The sequence below is a fragment of the Asparagus officinalis genome, chromosome 7, assembly GCF_001876935.1.
Source record: "Asparagus officinalis chromosome 7, Aspof.V1, whole genome shotgun sequence".
Lineage (NCBI taxonomy): Eukaryota > Viridiplantae > Streptophyta > Magnoliopsida > Asparagales > Asparagaceae > Asparagus > Asparagus officinalis.
In genome coordinates, this window is record NC_033800.1 from 62,797,544 (window position 1) to 62,814,200 (window position 16,657).

At 38.2% G+C, this 16,657-nt stretch overlaps 2 protein-coding genes across 2 annotated transcripts in view; one reads left to right on the top strand and one right to left on the bottom strand.

Annotated features, from left to right (window-relative positions):
• LOC109849474 (ABC transporter F family member 1) overlaps positions 1-7,281 on the top strand; it is a 7,699-nt gene extending 418 nt beyond the window's left edge. The window contains exons 3-7 of the mRNA XM_020419311.1: positions 1-115; positions 3,550-3,623; positions 3,706-3,916; positions 4,066-4,300; positions 5,976-7,281. The exon at positions 1-115 is cut by the window's left edge and continues 35 nt beyond it. Coding sequence (XP_020274900.1) covers positions 1-115; positions 3,550-3,623; positions 3,706-3,916; positions 4,066-4,300; positions 5,976-7,033 — 1,693 coding nt within the window. The 3' untranslated portion in view covers positions 7,034-7,281. The remainder of the gene's footprint in view (positions 116-3,549; positions 3,624-3,705; positions 3,917-4,065; positions 4,301-5,975) is intronic.
• On the bottom strand, positions 8,336-8,674 carry LOC109847250 (auxin-responsive protein SAUR50-like). Its single transcript, XM_020416484.1, has one exon. It carries the CDS (start codon positions 8,672-8,674, stop codon positions 8,336-8,338), a length of 339 nt encoding a protein of 112 aa, XP_020272073.1.

A 16,657-nucleotide genomic window follows, 5' to 3' on the forward strand; every position in this document is an offset into this window, starting at 1 on the left:
TGCGGCGGCGAGTAATGGGGTTAATAAGGCGAGTGATGGGGTCGGAGCTCTTACGATTTCGGATCGGACGTGTACTGGTGTTCTCTGCTCGCATCCGCAATCTCGAGATATCCATGTAAGCTTTGTTCATGTTTTTCATTTTGAGGTTCTTTTGATTTTAAAGCCGTTATTTTACTCTGATATGTGGTTAAAGATGAGTTTTTTTAGCCCAAATTTGTGTTAATCTGCTACATAGTGTGGTATACTTCTATAGTTGGATCTGAACTTGTATAATTTTGGTTGAAGTCCAACAATAGAGGGTCTAAAGCTGAATACAGCTTTAAAAATAAATTAGGCCGGGTTGTAGAAATGGTTTTGGAAGTGGGCTTGAAAAGATTAAAAGAAAGATAATGGGTTTAAAGTAAAAAAGACCCATTATTTTTTTAGCATTAATTTCAGAAAACCCCTCTCAACTAATCAGTGAAGTTTATTTTCCAAATCATCAGGCATCCCCCTAACATTTTAACTTATATATTCTATATTTGAAGCGACAGTATGTTAACGGCGTTAGCTATTAGTTTTTAAAGACTTTTTTTACCCCCTTAATCATTTAGTTCTATCATTTTTAAGGATAGAAGTAAGCAAACCCTATCCTTCTCCTTGCTAACAAAATCTGATCATGAAAAATCCAAAGAGGGATTACCATTCCCAGCGCAAGATACTAGCATTCAAATATACTGTTTAATCAACATCAGGGGTTGGAACCCGAAATGTTATGAAGGATGATAAAATCCATAAACATCTTTGATTTATTTTGTAGCAAGATTTAAATTCCGAGTAGTTAACTTTGTCGTTGTAGGTTCTGTTTTGTTCTGGGTTGATTTAAAGGTTCCATAAAGAAGGTGAGAGTAAAAAGAATAATGAGGGAGCACTGTCCTAAGAACTTATGAAGGTCACTCTAAATATTGGGTTTGTGTTAACTGGCATTGGCAAGAAGATAGGGGCATTTTGGTCAATAAAATGCTGATTTTCCATCCAAACTGACAGAAGTATGGATGTTATAAGAAGTTGAAATGGTAGGGTGGTTCACTGATCATCTAAAAAATTGAGGTTCTTTATTTGATTTTAGTGATTAGGGTCTGAAATTATCCTTTTTTTAATATTAATGTTATTTCTATTTGTCGTTTGGGTTGGAGCTAGTTTTTATATCTGATCTGATTAAGTTAAAAGCAAAGCCAAGGGCATGGGATCTGGTTGAGCTGGGGCTTGAGTACTTATAGTTATATATGATCCTTTTAAAAATATGGTTGAAAAATAGGTGCAGTTAGCCATTTTTTGCGGACTGTTTATCCTGACTGGTTCAATATGGATTTTTGGATCTATATGTTGCAGGTTCACTAAATCATTATATCTCCTGAAGAACTTATTTGGGATTGATTGTTGCTTTCAGAGTCATTGTATTGACTTTACTTAATGGATATTGTGATTGATTGAAGAACTAGATTTAAATCTTTTTACCACTACTAATTATGCAAGAGGTAAATGATGAATAAGGAGATAAGATATTGGTAGGAAGTTCTCATTTTCCCCCCTGAAAGTAGTACTTTTCTGGTGGTTCTATACAAACTTGCACATATGAAATAGGGGAAGGAAGTTTTTTATGTAATTTGCTGGTCATATGAAATTAATGCTTAATTGTTTCTTTTGTATTAAGTTAGGAATTCTCTAGAAGAGCTTGACAACTTGTGAACTGACATGATTTTGGGCAAAAAATGTTAGCTGTAGTTGCATTTATGTTTTAGACATTTGTTTCCATGGTGTGTGCTTTCCTTTTTAACTTGTGTGTGAACATTGTGTGACGTTTGCATTTCTTTTGTATTAGCTATGCATCTCCTTTAAATTCTCTGTGCTTTCTGTTAGAAATAATTTCATATATCATCAAATAAAGAGAATATAAAAGGTTTTCATGTCGTGTATATCACACGAAATTGACATATTTAGCTAGCTTTCTAACCTTGCTTGTAGTCTTGTACTTGTTGATGTTACCTAATTTATTGCTTTAAGGAATCTTTGTCAATTTTTATTTTAAGTCGTGTTCGGTAGTGTATCTGTTTATTCTCTTTCAAGGCAGAAACTAGTAATTTTTCATGTTGTTTCCTTCCTTTTTTAACACGGGTTCTTGTTTTTTTAGTAATGCTTATGTACTAAATTTTCTTGATGTATGCACGCTAACTAAATAGAGCTACAGTAATATACTTCTTGCAGAGGACTTAATTTTGTAGTCAAGTAGTTTGATGAGCATGCTTATGCACCTGATGACATATTTAGGCTACATGTTTTCCTTCTTGGGGCTTCCCTCATTTACTGAGTATTGATTCACTACTATGGATTCCTAGAATATTTTTGTTGAATATATTATTATATTTTTTGTGGTCTTTAAAATACATTGTCACGTACAATCTACATATGTTCATCGAAGACCACTTCTCAATAGTTGCTGTCATGTGAATGAATATTATAGGGTCCATCTGGACTTATAGTGCAGTGAAATACCTGACTCACTTGAATATTTTTTCCTATATTGTTTGTATCATTTTCGCGTTCTCGTTTCATTTTTTTCATGCAGGTTTTGCTAGTTTTCATGTATTTATATTTTGTGACAAAAGATGTGTTATGGAATTATTGTTATTTGATATATGGAATTATTGTTATTTGATATCCGTAGAAACACAAAAATATGTATACATGCTCAGCATCTCAAGTACATGGTTGTGTAAAGTCAAATTCTGATGTGCTTTTTTTTCGTATTAGGTGCCAAAAATTGGATACCAGCTGTCTACTATAGTCAGCTATTGAAAATGCCTAACACCTCGTTCGAATCCCATGAGTGAGAGTGCGTAGAACCGCATTCAATTTTCTCAAGATTGTCAATATGCGAATTTGATCATTTCGTTGGACTTATTATGATCTTATCATCTATCTCATTCATGTCATTTTGATGTTGATCAAGTTCCATAAAGTGTGTTGTGTACGTAGAAGATGGATGGTAGGTATCCATAGACAAAAACCATTGTCTGCCATGTCTTGATAGCCATGGAATTTGATGAAGCTGAAAAAAAACTGATAAACTGATAAAGTTGGATATGTTCATTCAGTAGATCTGTAAGGGTGTAGACTTATTGCTAGTTCCAATTTGCAATTAGCTTGAGATATCAATTACATGCCAGAGTGTGTTGAGCCATCTTGTCGTTAAATCTTTCGTGGGTTACGTTTTTAAATTAAAGCTCGTCAATCCACTGTTTCCAGCTTAAAAATGGATGATAATAAATTTTTGTTTCTTGAGCACAATCCGTCCCATTATGTGTTTTCTGTTTTATTGAGATTCCTGGATGCATTTAACAGAGATATTTTGACGTCGTTTTGTTATACTCTGTAATGCAGCTATTTAAGCTTCAGTATGTTGTATGATTGTCAGCCATACCTATACAATTTTTCATATTCATATTTACTCCCCGAGGCCCAGGATTTTTCTTTCTGACATGGTTTTCCATAAATGTTTGTACTTCTCAGATAGAGTCTTTATCGGTCACTTTTCACGGTCACGACCTCATTGTTGATTCTGAGCTGGAGCTTAATTATGGAAGGTAGGCTCTGTTTCTAATACTTTTTTATTGTCAATTCACCTCATATTTGGCTTATGGTTTACTGATTTTTTGCTTGGTCTAGACGCTACGGTTTGCTTGGGTTGAATGGCTGTGGAAAATCTACACTTCTTACTGCAATAGGATGCAGAGAACTCCCAATTCCTGAACATATGGATATTTATCACCTGTCCCGGGAGATTGAAGCTTCAGATATGACTTCCCTTGAGGCTGTCATCAACTGTGATGAGGAGAGGCTGAGATTGGAGAAAGAGGCTGAAATTTTGGCAGCTCAGGTATCTCCATTGCATCTTATTTCACAGGAGATCTGTTATATGCTCCTTGGTATCATTTTTGGGATAGGAATGAATCTAACGCAGACTATTATGACTATCTTTTTTTCTGGAGAATCTAATGTGAGTTGTTACGAATTATAATTTTTCAGGATGATGGTGGTGGAGAACCTCTGGAGCGCATCTATGAACGCTTGGAAGCATTAGATGCATCTACTGCTGAGAAGCGTGCAGCTGAAATTCTTTATGGGCTTGGCTTTAATAAGCAAATGCAAGCAAAGAAAACCCGAGATTTCTCTGGTGGTTGGCGAATGAGGATTGCACTAGCACGAGCACTTTTTATGAACCCAACAATCCTTTTACTTGATGAACCTACAAATCATCTTGGTAATACTTTCTTTCCATCTGTCTTGTGCAAATGGACATCTATGTCTATCATCAAAACTGTTTGAGTCTTCTTCTTTTTTCTTAGTTTCTGTTATTAATGGTGTGGGCCTGACTTATATAAGGTCATCTAGGCTTGGCAGACCTACATAAAATGAGCGTAAGCTTCTCCTTGCCATGAGCTTTGACTGTCTGATACAAATTCTCTGGCATACAGTAGTCTTATACTTGTAAAATGTGCTGTTTCAACAAGCAAATAGGCTTGTGGTTGATGGAATGTATGATCAGTAACATGTATATATCCTTGTCAAGAAAGGCAACTTTATTCTGCAAGGGTTACATAGTTTAAACTTACTAGGTTATGTGGATGGAATACTTTAAATGTTTGAAATATGCTGAAGCTGAATAGATTAAAACAAGCTCCTAACAGTGTAAATAGTGGTGAGTAATACCTTTAGAATATCAAATTAAATTATCACTCTTGACAAGGGAACATAAGAAAATATTTATCCATCATATAAATGGATTCCCTCAGGGAGCCTCCGAAATTCATTAAATTTGATGATCAAAATAATGAAGAGGTAAGATGATATATTTAGGAAACAGTGATTTGGCGGTGAAGTACGCAGATGGTGTCCTTTAAATCTTAGAATGCGGAAGCTGAATTGATTGAAACAGCTCCTAACAGTGTAATAGCGGTGAGCAATATCTTTCAAATTCAAATTAAAATATCACTCTTGACAAGTGAACATAAGGAAGTATTTATGCATTAAATGGATTCTCTTAGTGAGCCTCAAGTAGTCATTAAAATTGATGGTTAAAATAACGAAGGCTAGAGGTATGGATGATATCTTTAGGAAACAGTGATTTGGTGGTGAAGTCACCAATGTTTTCTACATTATTTTCTTCTTTCTTTCCTAATCGAAAGTATCAAAACTTATAACGAAGGCTAGAGGTATAGATGATATCTTTAGGAAACAGTGATTTGGTGGTGAAGTCACCATGTTTTCTACATTATTTTCTTCTTTCCTTCCTAATCAAAGGTATCAAATTTTTGATATGTTGTAGTTCCAATAGCATTTGTGTTCGTATTCAAATTTAATATTTTGAAAGAACCTTGACTGCATAGATGCGTGCCACTGTGGAATACTTGTTTAGATATCAGTTGTTCAATAGTATGTCTTCTTGTTGATACGTCAACTTCTAAATCATGCATAAGCAATCTTTAGGGCATGTGAAATTACTGTAGACCTCCTGCACTATATCGCCCAATTGGTGATAGCCCCTTTGTATTATCGCCTAATTGCGGATAGACCCCCTGTACTTCCACTGTTGAAGAGAGATCCCGACTGATTGTTTTTTTGACTCTTTTACCCTCAGAGAAAGAGAGAATTACTTCAACAAATAGATCTCTCGAGTGTAAAGAGCCAAAAAAAATTCACTGTGGGGGTCTGTCCGCACTTGGACGACAGTCCAGGGGGTCTATTTGCGACAATAGACCTACAGAGGGGTCTATCTGCAATTGGGTGATGGTACAAGGGATCTATCCGCAATTGACCCTATTTTGTTTTATTTTTTTCCAATTTACCTTGTATTGTAGCATCTACCTAATGCTACTGTCCATTTTCTTGATCAGATATCTCACCCCTCGTTGTTTTCCTTTGGCTCTTTGGAACAGATCTGGAAGCATGTGTTTGGTTAGAGGAGATGCTGAAGAAGTTCGACCGGATCTTGGTTGTGATATCTCACTCCCAGGATTTTCTCAACGGAGTCTGCACCAACACCATTCACATGCAAAGCAAGAAGCTGAAGATGTACACCGGTAACTATGATCAGTATGTTCAGACTCGTGCTGAGCTGGAGGAGAATCAAATGAAGCAGTACAGATGGGAGCAGGAGCAGATTGCTTCAATGAAGGAGTACATCGCTCGTTTTGGTCACGGTTCTGCTAAGCTGGCTCGCCAAGCTCAGAGCAAGGAGAAAACCCTGGCCAAGATGGAGCGAGGTGGACTCACTGAGAAGGTCGCGAGAGACAAAGTCTTAGTCTTTCGCTTCACCGATGTTGGCAAGCTCCCACCTCCAGTTCTCCAGTTCGTGGAAGTCACTTTTGGGTACACCCCTGATAACCTGATTTACAAGAATCTAGATTTTGGCGTGGATCTTGATTCTAGAATTGCTCTCGTGGGACCCAACGGAGCGGGCAAAAGCACACTACTTAAACTAATGACCGGAGAGCTTCAGCCACTTGATGGTATGGTGCGCCGTCATAACCACTTAAGAATCGCTCAGTTCCATCAGCACTTAGCAGAGAAGCTCGACATGGAGATGTCAGCTCTCGCGTACATGATGAAGGAGTACACTGGGAACGAAGAGGAGAAGATGAGGGCAGCCATCGGTCGATTCGGGCTTACAGGAAAAGCTCAGATCATGCCGATGAAGAACTTGTCGGATGGGCAAAGGAGCAGGGTGATCTTTGCTTGGTTAGCGTGGAGGCTGCCGCACATGCTGCTGCTCGACGAACCGACGAATCACTTGGATATTGAGACCATCGATTCCTTGGCAGAGGCGCTTAATGAATGGGACGGGGGTTTGGTTTTGGTTAGTCATGACTTTAGGCTAATTAATCAGGTTGCAAAGGAGATATGGGTCTGTGAGAACCAGAAGGCTACGAGATGGGAGGGCGATATCATGCAGTTTAAGGAGCATTTGAGGAGCAAAGCTGGATTATCTGATTGAGTTGGGTGCTATTATGTGCCGCCGAGAGATAGGGGTCTCTTTTAGGGGTATGGCTTATGATGTGAGCTACTATCAATAGAGATTTTATGAGCAGTATCTATTATGGCTGCTGCACCTATTACAAGTAATTATCATACGCTATATTAATTGTCCGAATGAGCTACGGTTAATGTTTTTTGCTTTCGCCTTTTTTTCTTCTTCTTTTCCTTACTCCGTGACACCTTATTTATAAGCGCTTGTTTAGTTGAGTTCGTGTGGGTCCAACACGTGTCTACTTGATGAATGAATATCTTATCATGATCGTTGAGATTGTTAGTATCGACCCATGGGCGTAGAAGAAGAAACTTCGCCTCGTGGAGTACTGGGCCTAAGTTGCTTGTTGAAAGATCGTGACGTAATGTGAAGCTGGAGGAAGAGTCTCTTTTCGACACGTGGGCTATGGTTGGTTGCCGTGATTTGTAACATGCTAAGATAGAGAATGGGAGGGACCAAAATTTCGAGGCCACCGCAGCAACATCATAACGCCTGAAGGCCACATTTTATTGTGCAGAGGCCAACTTTTTTTCCTTCTCAATTTAGAGGGCGATTTGTTAGTTAAACTGAAGGAAAAAAGACAGATTTATCTCGCGATGTTATCCCCGCATGGCGTCTTTTCCTACGATGCAACTTGCAAGTCGGAAGAGGAATGCTCGCCATCTCACTCTTCAACAGAAAACCGAAGGAGAGAATACGCAAGAACGACCAATGTTTCATCCGAAATGGTCGTATTTGACATGTTACTTGCTAGATCGTTGATAGCTTGAACGTATACAAACCGCAACGTCGTGGTTTTTTTTATTTAAAAAACTCATTAATTCATATTTTTGTAGCAATTCAAGAGAAATGGCTCCATACTTCTCTTCACCGTAGTTTCAATATTAGTACATAAGATTTGTAGTTCAGTTTTCTTTTCAATAGATGATTTGTAGTTTGGTTAGTACAAAATAGGTAAACCTGCAGCGAGTTACGATTAATTTCAGACGGACAGATTCTGAAATCGTGAACCAGACCGACCACCCAGCAGGTATCTGCCGCGATAAACCGGATGAAATGTACATCACGGAGACCTATTATTTACCAGCTGTCAAGAGATTAGTATATATGTTTGAAACACAAGCACACTTACATTCAGAGATGGGTCCTGAAACCTCGATCATCCGTAGGCCTGCACGCCAAGTTCCAGCCCTTAGGACGTAGGAGAACTTATACGTTTATAAACACTAGTACCGTACGTAGACAACAAAAATCAGATGATGCTCCTGATCAGCAGACTCTTCCTCTGAACCCCTGAGAGCCCTCGATTATACTCTGCAGCTCGCTAGCCTTGCACGGTATCGCGAGGGCTCCTTCTTGGCTGAACCCGAAATCCTCCTCCGCTAACTCCAGCAACCTCAGAAACACGGGATCGGAGAGGCAGTTCAGAGACACGACGAACCTCTTTGGTTCGTCGTCGTTAACTGCTAACACGGCAAAGTGCCCCTCCTTCACATCCTCGGGAACAAGCTCATCGGATCTCCGAGACCGCGAAAGCTTCCTTTGAAGCGCTCGTACCGCTCCCTTGATCATGCTGTCGTTCCTTTTCATTGACCTGGCCTTCGCCATCTCTCTATTTGGGTTTTTATGTGTTTTTTGTTTTGTTTTGTTTTGGTTCGTTCAGTTTGTTTATTTAATGGTTCCAGTTTGGTTTTCTTTATATAGAGATGGGGGTGAAAGGGATGAATCATTGGTGGTCTGATGAGTCTGATGTGGAGATTTATGTTGGCATAGGCGCTCACTCTTGTCTCAAGATACAACAACTGAAGAGTGGACGATGTGGGACAAGTGAGATTTACGAGAGAGAAGGGTGCCTTGTTCTTACAAGGCACTGCCGAACTTTTTGCCTTCTACTTTCATGACAAGAAAGGAAGTAAGTAGTACTTAGTTGTGAAATTACAATGTGGACTGATGGTTAGTTACGAGGACAAATTTTCAAAATAGACCCGTTTAGGAATTAATTTTTAAAAATCGACCCCTTTAAAATTTATTTGCCATTTATTTGTCGGTTTCAGGTTGAAAATGGCAAACAAAGTTGGAAAACTTCACGGGATTTAAAATCACGTGAAGTTTAGCATGGTTAATCAAGCACCAAACTTCACGGGATTTAAAATCACGTGAAGTTTTTGAACTTCTACAGCTTCATTAGCGTCGTTAATAAGGCACTAAACTTCACGGGATTTTAAATCCCGTGAAGTTTTCAAACTTTATTTGCTATTTTCGATCTAGTTTCAGCTAGGATTTCCCGTGAAGTTTAGCATGGTTAATCAGGCACCAAAATTTACAGGATTTTAAATCTCGTGAAGTTTTTGAACTTCTACAGCTTCATTGGCGTCGTTAATCTGGCACTAAACTTCACGGGATTCTAAATCCCGTGAAGTTTTCAAACTTTATTTGCCATTTTCGAACCAGTTTCAGCCAGGTGGTTGAAACTGGGTCGAAAATGACAAATAAATTTCAAATGGGTCGTTCTTTGAAAATAAACTCCTAAAGGGGTCTAGTTTGAAAATTTACCCTAGTTATGATTTATTAAGAATTTCCTCACGTTTAAGCTCCAATAGATGTGTGTAACCTATACCAGTAAATTCTTGTTTTCCCTGTTCACTTCCTCAAAAAATAGAAGGCACAACAAAAATCAGTAGGCCCGTGAATATTTATTATTACAGGGTACACACATCTATGGTAGAAATTAAGAGTTGTGAAAAAAAGAAGGGACTAGAATTAATCAAGTAGATGTGTCAAATATAGTCATGATCTAGACTCAACCTATTATATATCGAAGACTGTAGTCTCATGTTAATGTAAACACTTCAACACTGGCCTCAGAACTCGACTTCGTGCCTCGATCACCATTGATATGTTAATGATCAAGTTTTGCTATGTCAAATTCTGGACCACTTCCCGATTTGTGCATGACATCTTCTACTTCTATTCCTAAAAAAGTGGGGGTCTAGTTTTCTTGCAAGAGAGGGACTAGTGTTTCCATTGTCAAGTAGGTTAAAAGTAGGTTAACGCCGTAAACACCGCCATGCTTCCGTATCTTACAGGCCTAGATATTTCAGAAGCTCAAAATGTTTAAAAAAATCAATTAAAGGCGTACGTTTAGGTATCAAGGATTATTATCCGATCTAAGAAGGGAACTTAAACAATTAAAGCATGCCCGTGATATCAAACAACTAATGTTTGGTAGGATTCGCTATAAAGCGCATTAAAGTGGTGTCCTATCATGCATGACCTAAAGAAATCTCTTCAATCTCCGGCAGTTCGGACAAATTTTGAAAACACACCCCTTTGCAAAAATATTCCCAAAAAAGGACCCGTTTCCACTTTATTTTCAAAAAACGACGCAGTTTCAGCCTCTTCATGGCCGAAACTGGGGTCGGTTTTTGGGAAAAATGTTCCCAAACTTTACGGGAGTTGAACTCCGTGAAGTTTTGTTATGTAAAAAGCTTCACGGGAGTTCAAGTCCCGTGAAGTTTGGGAACTTTTTTCGCAAAAAAACGACCTAGTTTCAGCTTCAGGTCTGAAACTAGGTTATTTTTTGTGAATATTTTCAAAACGGGTCTTTTTTTAGGAATATTTTTGCAAAAGGGTCTGTTTTTAAAATTTACCCTTGCAATGTAACTATATGACCGATATGACTGCCATCAAGCATGTCTCAGCTCGTGGTTTTTTTTACTTTAATTAGGTCCCAAGTCAATAATAATCAAGTTTATCCTCATACTCCTCTTATATATCCCAACAAATCTTTAGCCAGCAATCAGCGAGCACACGTCACACAGATTAGGTATTTAGACGCCAGTCGAGATTATCGCTTCGATTCTTCTTATATCCAGGGATTGTGGTGGCGACGGCGACGGCGACGTACGTCATTTCTTCCTCCCCCTTTTCTGGATATAAATTGTTGGAGAAGACGAGACATCTTAGATATTGATTGCTCTTGTTGAGCCACAGCCTCCTCCGTATCATCATCACCTTCTGCTAGAGTTTTTACTATTTCTTGCCAGAAAATAGAAAACCATCACTCGCCCGGTACTGACGGATGGGCCCCACAGCAACCGTCGGCGAACAAGGGTCGTATGTAAGTTTTGAGCCCCAGGCAACAGAACATCAGCATGTGAGAGCTAGCGAACTCAGTCCTCTGAAAATGATGAACGACAGCGTGCATGTGAGAGCTAATTAACTTGATGGTGAATGAAGATGCTGAACAGCAGGGACGGATCCGGAAACTTTGCTCAGTGAGGGCAAGGTTGTAAGCATAGTTGCATGGAACCCGGTTCGTTCTGGTTCAAGAACGAGAACGGAAGCGTGGTACGCAACTCATTAAGAATCAGGTACAAGGGTGTGGGCTTATATAGTATGCTAGGGAACGTGGTACGTTTTGGATTTGGCTCTAAAATGTAGGAATTTAAGGATCTACAAGAGTCAAATTTAAGCAATATGCTAGTTGACATCAGTAATGCTAAAAGAACCTTGTGAATTATGTTGTAACTAAGGTATGCATACTTAATTTGCTTAATTTCTCATGTTTTTTTATTTTCTATTCTTTTGACTAAGTGTTTTTTTTTCAAAATTTTAAGTGGTTTGAATTCTTAATTGAGTCGATGGAGTTGGTGAATCGGGTCGTGTTCCATCACGAACCCGAGATAATTGAACCCAAGTCACAGTTCGCTATAACATCCCACGTTATGACTTCTATGATTATAAGCTACAAGAAAACTAGTATATGATACTTTTAGCTAAATATTAAGAGCTTTTCATATTAGTCCCCCACATTTTAAATATTTTAAAATTAGTTCCCTAAATCTCTTTTAAGTGTTTTAAAACTAGTCCCTACAGTTAACAGGTTGAAAGATTTGGGGGCTAATTCCACACACTTTATGTATTTGGGGGATTAATTTTAAAATATGAAGATATGAATGACTAACCTCAAAGTATGACATATTTGGGGAACTAATATCGAAAAAACGTAATATTAATGATGCCAATACAAATGTGCTATGTGTTGACCTCTTTGTTTTGATGATGTTTAACAAACAATTTACATCTAATATTGTTTGTCTAGTGTTTGTGTTTTGTATTTATTGTAGACAAACAATATGTTGGAGGATGGATGGAATCAAATTTTCACGATCATATCTAATGGAGGTTGGCGGAATAGTGGAGTGAAGCAATGCAATTCAAGTTGAAGATCCAAGTTCAAACTTCATCTATAAGTTTACCAAGAAGAGCTTATTGAAGATCAAGATCATAGCTTAGGTATATTTAGTTTAGGTTTATATTATGTGTGTTGATACTTTAAGCTCAATCACTTACACACATATAAGTTTTGGTTTCTTATATATATATATATATATATATATATATATATATATACATTTTGGTTTTATAGCTTTATATATACACACATTTTGGCTTTTGGTTTATCCACAAACAAAGTTTCTACAAGTATATAAATAAATATTTATATTCATACATGTTTGTTTTTATGTGGATAAGTTGGTTTGGTTTAATTTCATAGATATGAAACAAAAATATATTCATATACATACTCATATGTTTCATATTCTATTGTATTTGTGAAAATATTGTATTCATTGTTTATAGACTTCATAACAATAATTTATATTTTTCTTTAAGTCTATAAAATCAGTTTATAGAGTTTCAAAACATGATTTATGTCCAATGTCAAAAACAAGTGTTTTTCATTTACATGTTTTGGACTATTTTGCAAAATGATGAGATTTCATATTTGGGAGATGCTTTTTGAAAACCAGTTTTTGTAGCATGTTTATTATCATGTTTACAATCTGATGGGGACATCCGGACGCGTACACGAGATTTTCGCCGTAGGAGGCGCCATGTTGCAGCATTATGGTTTTGAATTCAGTTGTAATAAATTAGTTTGAATTTTAAAATTTGAATTTCGAAATTTTGAATTTTGATTCTTATTTGGTAGTTATTGAGCTGATTGAATGTAATTGGTTATGGGAGTGGTTTGAGGGATTTAGGAGATATTCCAAAACTGTAAATCCTACTTAAGAACTCTTGTATTCAGAAATTTGATATTGAAAATGAAAATGAAAATGAAATTGAGTTAGCTGATTAATTGGTGTGAAACCATTGGGTGTGAAACCCTAGGTTAACTCTATTTCTCTGTTCATTGTTCTCAGCCTCCCAAACCCTAACATCCTCACGCCTCCTCATTCCCAGCCGTCACGTCTCTCTCTCTTCACAAAAGAAAACAAAAAAAAAATATATTGTTCATCTTCCACCTCACTCACGTAGCCCAGAACCCACAAATCCCCTCCGCTCATCCTCTTCAAATTCCGACGGAATCCCTCTCCCTCCTGAATCTCCGACCGCGCGCGCCTTGCCTCGCCCACCTCCGACGATCAGCGCCGCCCTCTGACGAGCCCAGTCCTTCTCTCATCAACCCGTCACCAACCCACCTCCTCTTCAAATCCGCCATCAGCATCCATACACCGTTGCCTCCCTAGCCCCGACTCCTCCTCTCTCTTTTCCTCCGAGTCCAACACAAGCCCTCTTTGAAGCAGACATCCTCCTTCCCCAATACTCAACAACAATTGACTTCCTGTTTCAGATTTGCACTTGATTTGCACTTGAGTTGTTCACAATTTAGTGGTTTAGTCTCATGTGTGGCAAACGAACATTTCAATTCAGCTCCGACTCTGTTTTGATACTATTTGGTGAGCCCAACACCCTCATGCTTGCAGCATGAAGATTTGTTTGAGTTGAACAATTTCTATATTATATCAATACTGGATTCTCAACCCGCATAAAGGACGAAGATCCTGATGCTGAAGACGGACTCGTACTAGATCCAGAGACCGGCATCGTAGATTTACAACTTTCCCCGTGGTTTGATTATCAGTCATTCGAGAGCGTGCCCGAGTACGTTGAGCGTGTGACTCATCAGATCGTTGACAGCGTAGAGAGTAGCTTGGGAATCAGTTCGTGGCATCGGCGTTTCCATCCAGATACACCGCTCCATCCTAATTACGCCGCCCTCGGTGGAGAGCTTCCACCCCTCATATTTGGCGTCGTTGAACCACCTCCAGAGGATCCTCCCGTCGAACCAGTTCAACCCGACGAAGGTTCAACTTTCTTTCGCCCAATTATTTTCGGAACTGCTATTGCTTGCATGTTGTTATCAATATTACTATCGATCGTATTTGTGCTGTAATCAGTTTGACTAAGTGAGCGAGCGAATCTGTTGCTAAGTATTTTTACTTATCCAAATATTACACTTTGAACTGTATTGAGAGAACGAATCATTACATTTATTTTCTGGATCATTTACGAAAGATTTGAACTTAGTACATTGTAACTTTTGCTTAAAATCCATCGAAAGCTACACTTTATTCTTGAGCTTCCTGCCTAGATCGATCGCTGATTTGGCGAAGCATTGCTGTTGTTAATCTTCATACCTGCATCACATTGTTTCGCATCATTTTTGGTATCAGAGAACCTGGTTCTAGGGAAAGTGTTGGGTACGTGTCCGAGACGGGTACGGCTTCATTATAGAAGTACCCGGGTAACATAGCTAGTGGGACTTAATTTGCAAGCTTTGTGACATTTATATGGTTTTGAAATGACAAAATTCGTGAAAACACCACATCTCTAAGACCAATAACTTCCATATGGCAGGGAGACAAGTCAGGCAACTATGGAAGTGTCTTAGTTATGTGTGATTTCTTGCCTCAATACGTGTGGCATTTGCACATAAAGCGCTAGGGGCTTCTAGGCGTCGATCTGGCGCTTAGCGCCTAGGCGCCTAGACGACCGCGTTGTTTTTTTGTTGTTTAATTGGAGGTGGAGGAGATTTCTCTGAAGATTAGGGGAGGTGGAGGAGGTGCTCGGAGTCGGTGAAGGAAACTAGGGAGGTCGGAGAACGCGGGGGCGACAGCGGAGGAAATCAGACCACGACCAAAGGTTTGTAGTCTACATAATGGTCCATGTTCCCTAGGCACTTCCAAGACCTAGGCGGGTGCCTAGATTGCTTTTTAAAACTATGGATATGCCCATACGATAGATCTTTGAACAATACTATACTGACGCAAATAGGAAATTTTATTTTGAATATTTATTGTGAAATGTCAACATTTAAGTTAATCTTTTTGACAGTTTAAAGGTAAATGATACTTTAGCCCTTGTAGACTAGTACATTAGGAAGACTGATGTAGGCAGGGTAGCTGCTTTTAAACCAGGTTCTCATGGTGCAACTTAATGTATCGGAGATTTGAGTTCAATACTGTATTTGGATATCAACTATTATTTTTGGTGTTACATGTGCATAGAATCTGCTAAGTGTCCAAAACGTTAATGGGCTATAAGATTGAGGAATTATTACATAATTGCTGAACAAGCCTACAGTGGCGTGATTTCATTTTCTGAGCACAAAATTTAGTCCTCGAAAGGAAATGAAAAATATGTGTGCGATATTTGCGTGGCATAAAATATGTTGTCAGGATACAAGAGTCCTTATTAAGAAGTGATTCAAGTGAAATTATTAATCATTTCCATTATTAGAAAATTGCAAAAGATATGCAAATGATGGTCAATAAAGTTTCAAAAAATCACCTTGACGGGACAGGACCTATAAGGCATGGCTGCTGTTCTGAAAGAAGTTAGAAATTGAACGGTTAAGATTTCCATCCTGAATGAGGCTTGCCTTCCACGATGATCATCCTTATGGATGCATGTTATAGTACTATCCAGTACTTATGAGCCTTGGAGGATTTGTTTAGATATCATTCACTTATAATGTTTATTTACGTTATAAATTGTACAGTTTTGTATTTGGATGCACTGATAATTTGGAGAACTGGAGATTTAACTTTCACCATACCCACATATCAAACTTCAAGATCACACTGTTCGGTGAAACTGATCAAACATTCCTAGTTATTTCGCCAGTCTATTTTTTTCTTATGTTTGCTTTCGTTCTGCTTCATAAGGTCATTGCAGAGAGCACTTGATAGAAGACTTTATCTTCTCCTTTATGGTACCTCATATGGAGCTCCTGACAAGAAGCCTGTTTGGCATTTTCCCGAGAAGGTTTATGAAAACGAAGAAACTTTGCGATTGGTAAACTCTTATAGTTTCTCCTGCTGCATTTACAAGTTATAAATATACTGTTTGTACCTACTTGATCCTTCTTTATTTGATATTCTTCACATGGCCTCGTAGTCCCATCTGTTTTAAAGAAATTTACTGAAGAACTGATTCGATAGTACCATTTCAAATCCTTAAATTTCAGTGTGCAGAATCCGCATTAAAATCTGTGCTTGGAGGACTGCTGAATACATATTTTGTTGGAAACGCTCCCATGGCTCATATGACAATAGGTCCAACAGAAGATTTACCAGACACTCCATCATTTAAGGTAGCCACATCCATACTTCAAAGTTCCCCCATTGCCCTTACCAACTTACATTTCAAGTATTCATATGCTGACTTTTGAAATATCTGATTCTAAAATTTGTTTTGAATAAAATTTGCAGAGTGGATTTTTTTTTTATTGTTGGC

Bases quoted from the DNA above. Each gene is read 5' to 3' on its own strand.
- LOC109847250 (XM_020416484.1), bottom strand. From the start codon at position 8,674: ATGGCGAAGGCCAGGTCAATGAAAAGGAACGACAGCATGATCAAGGGA.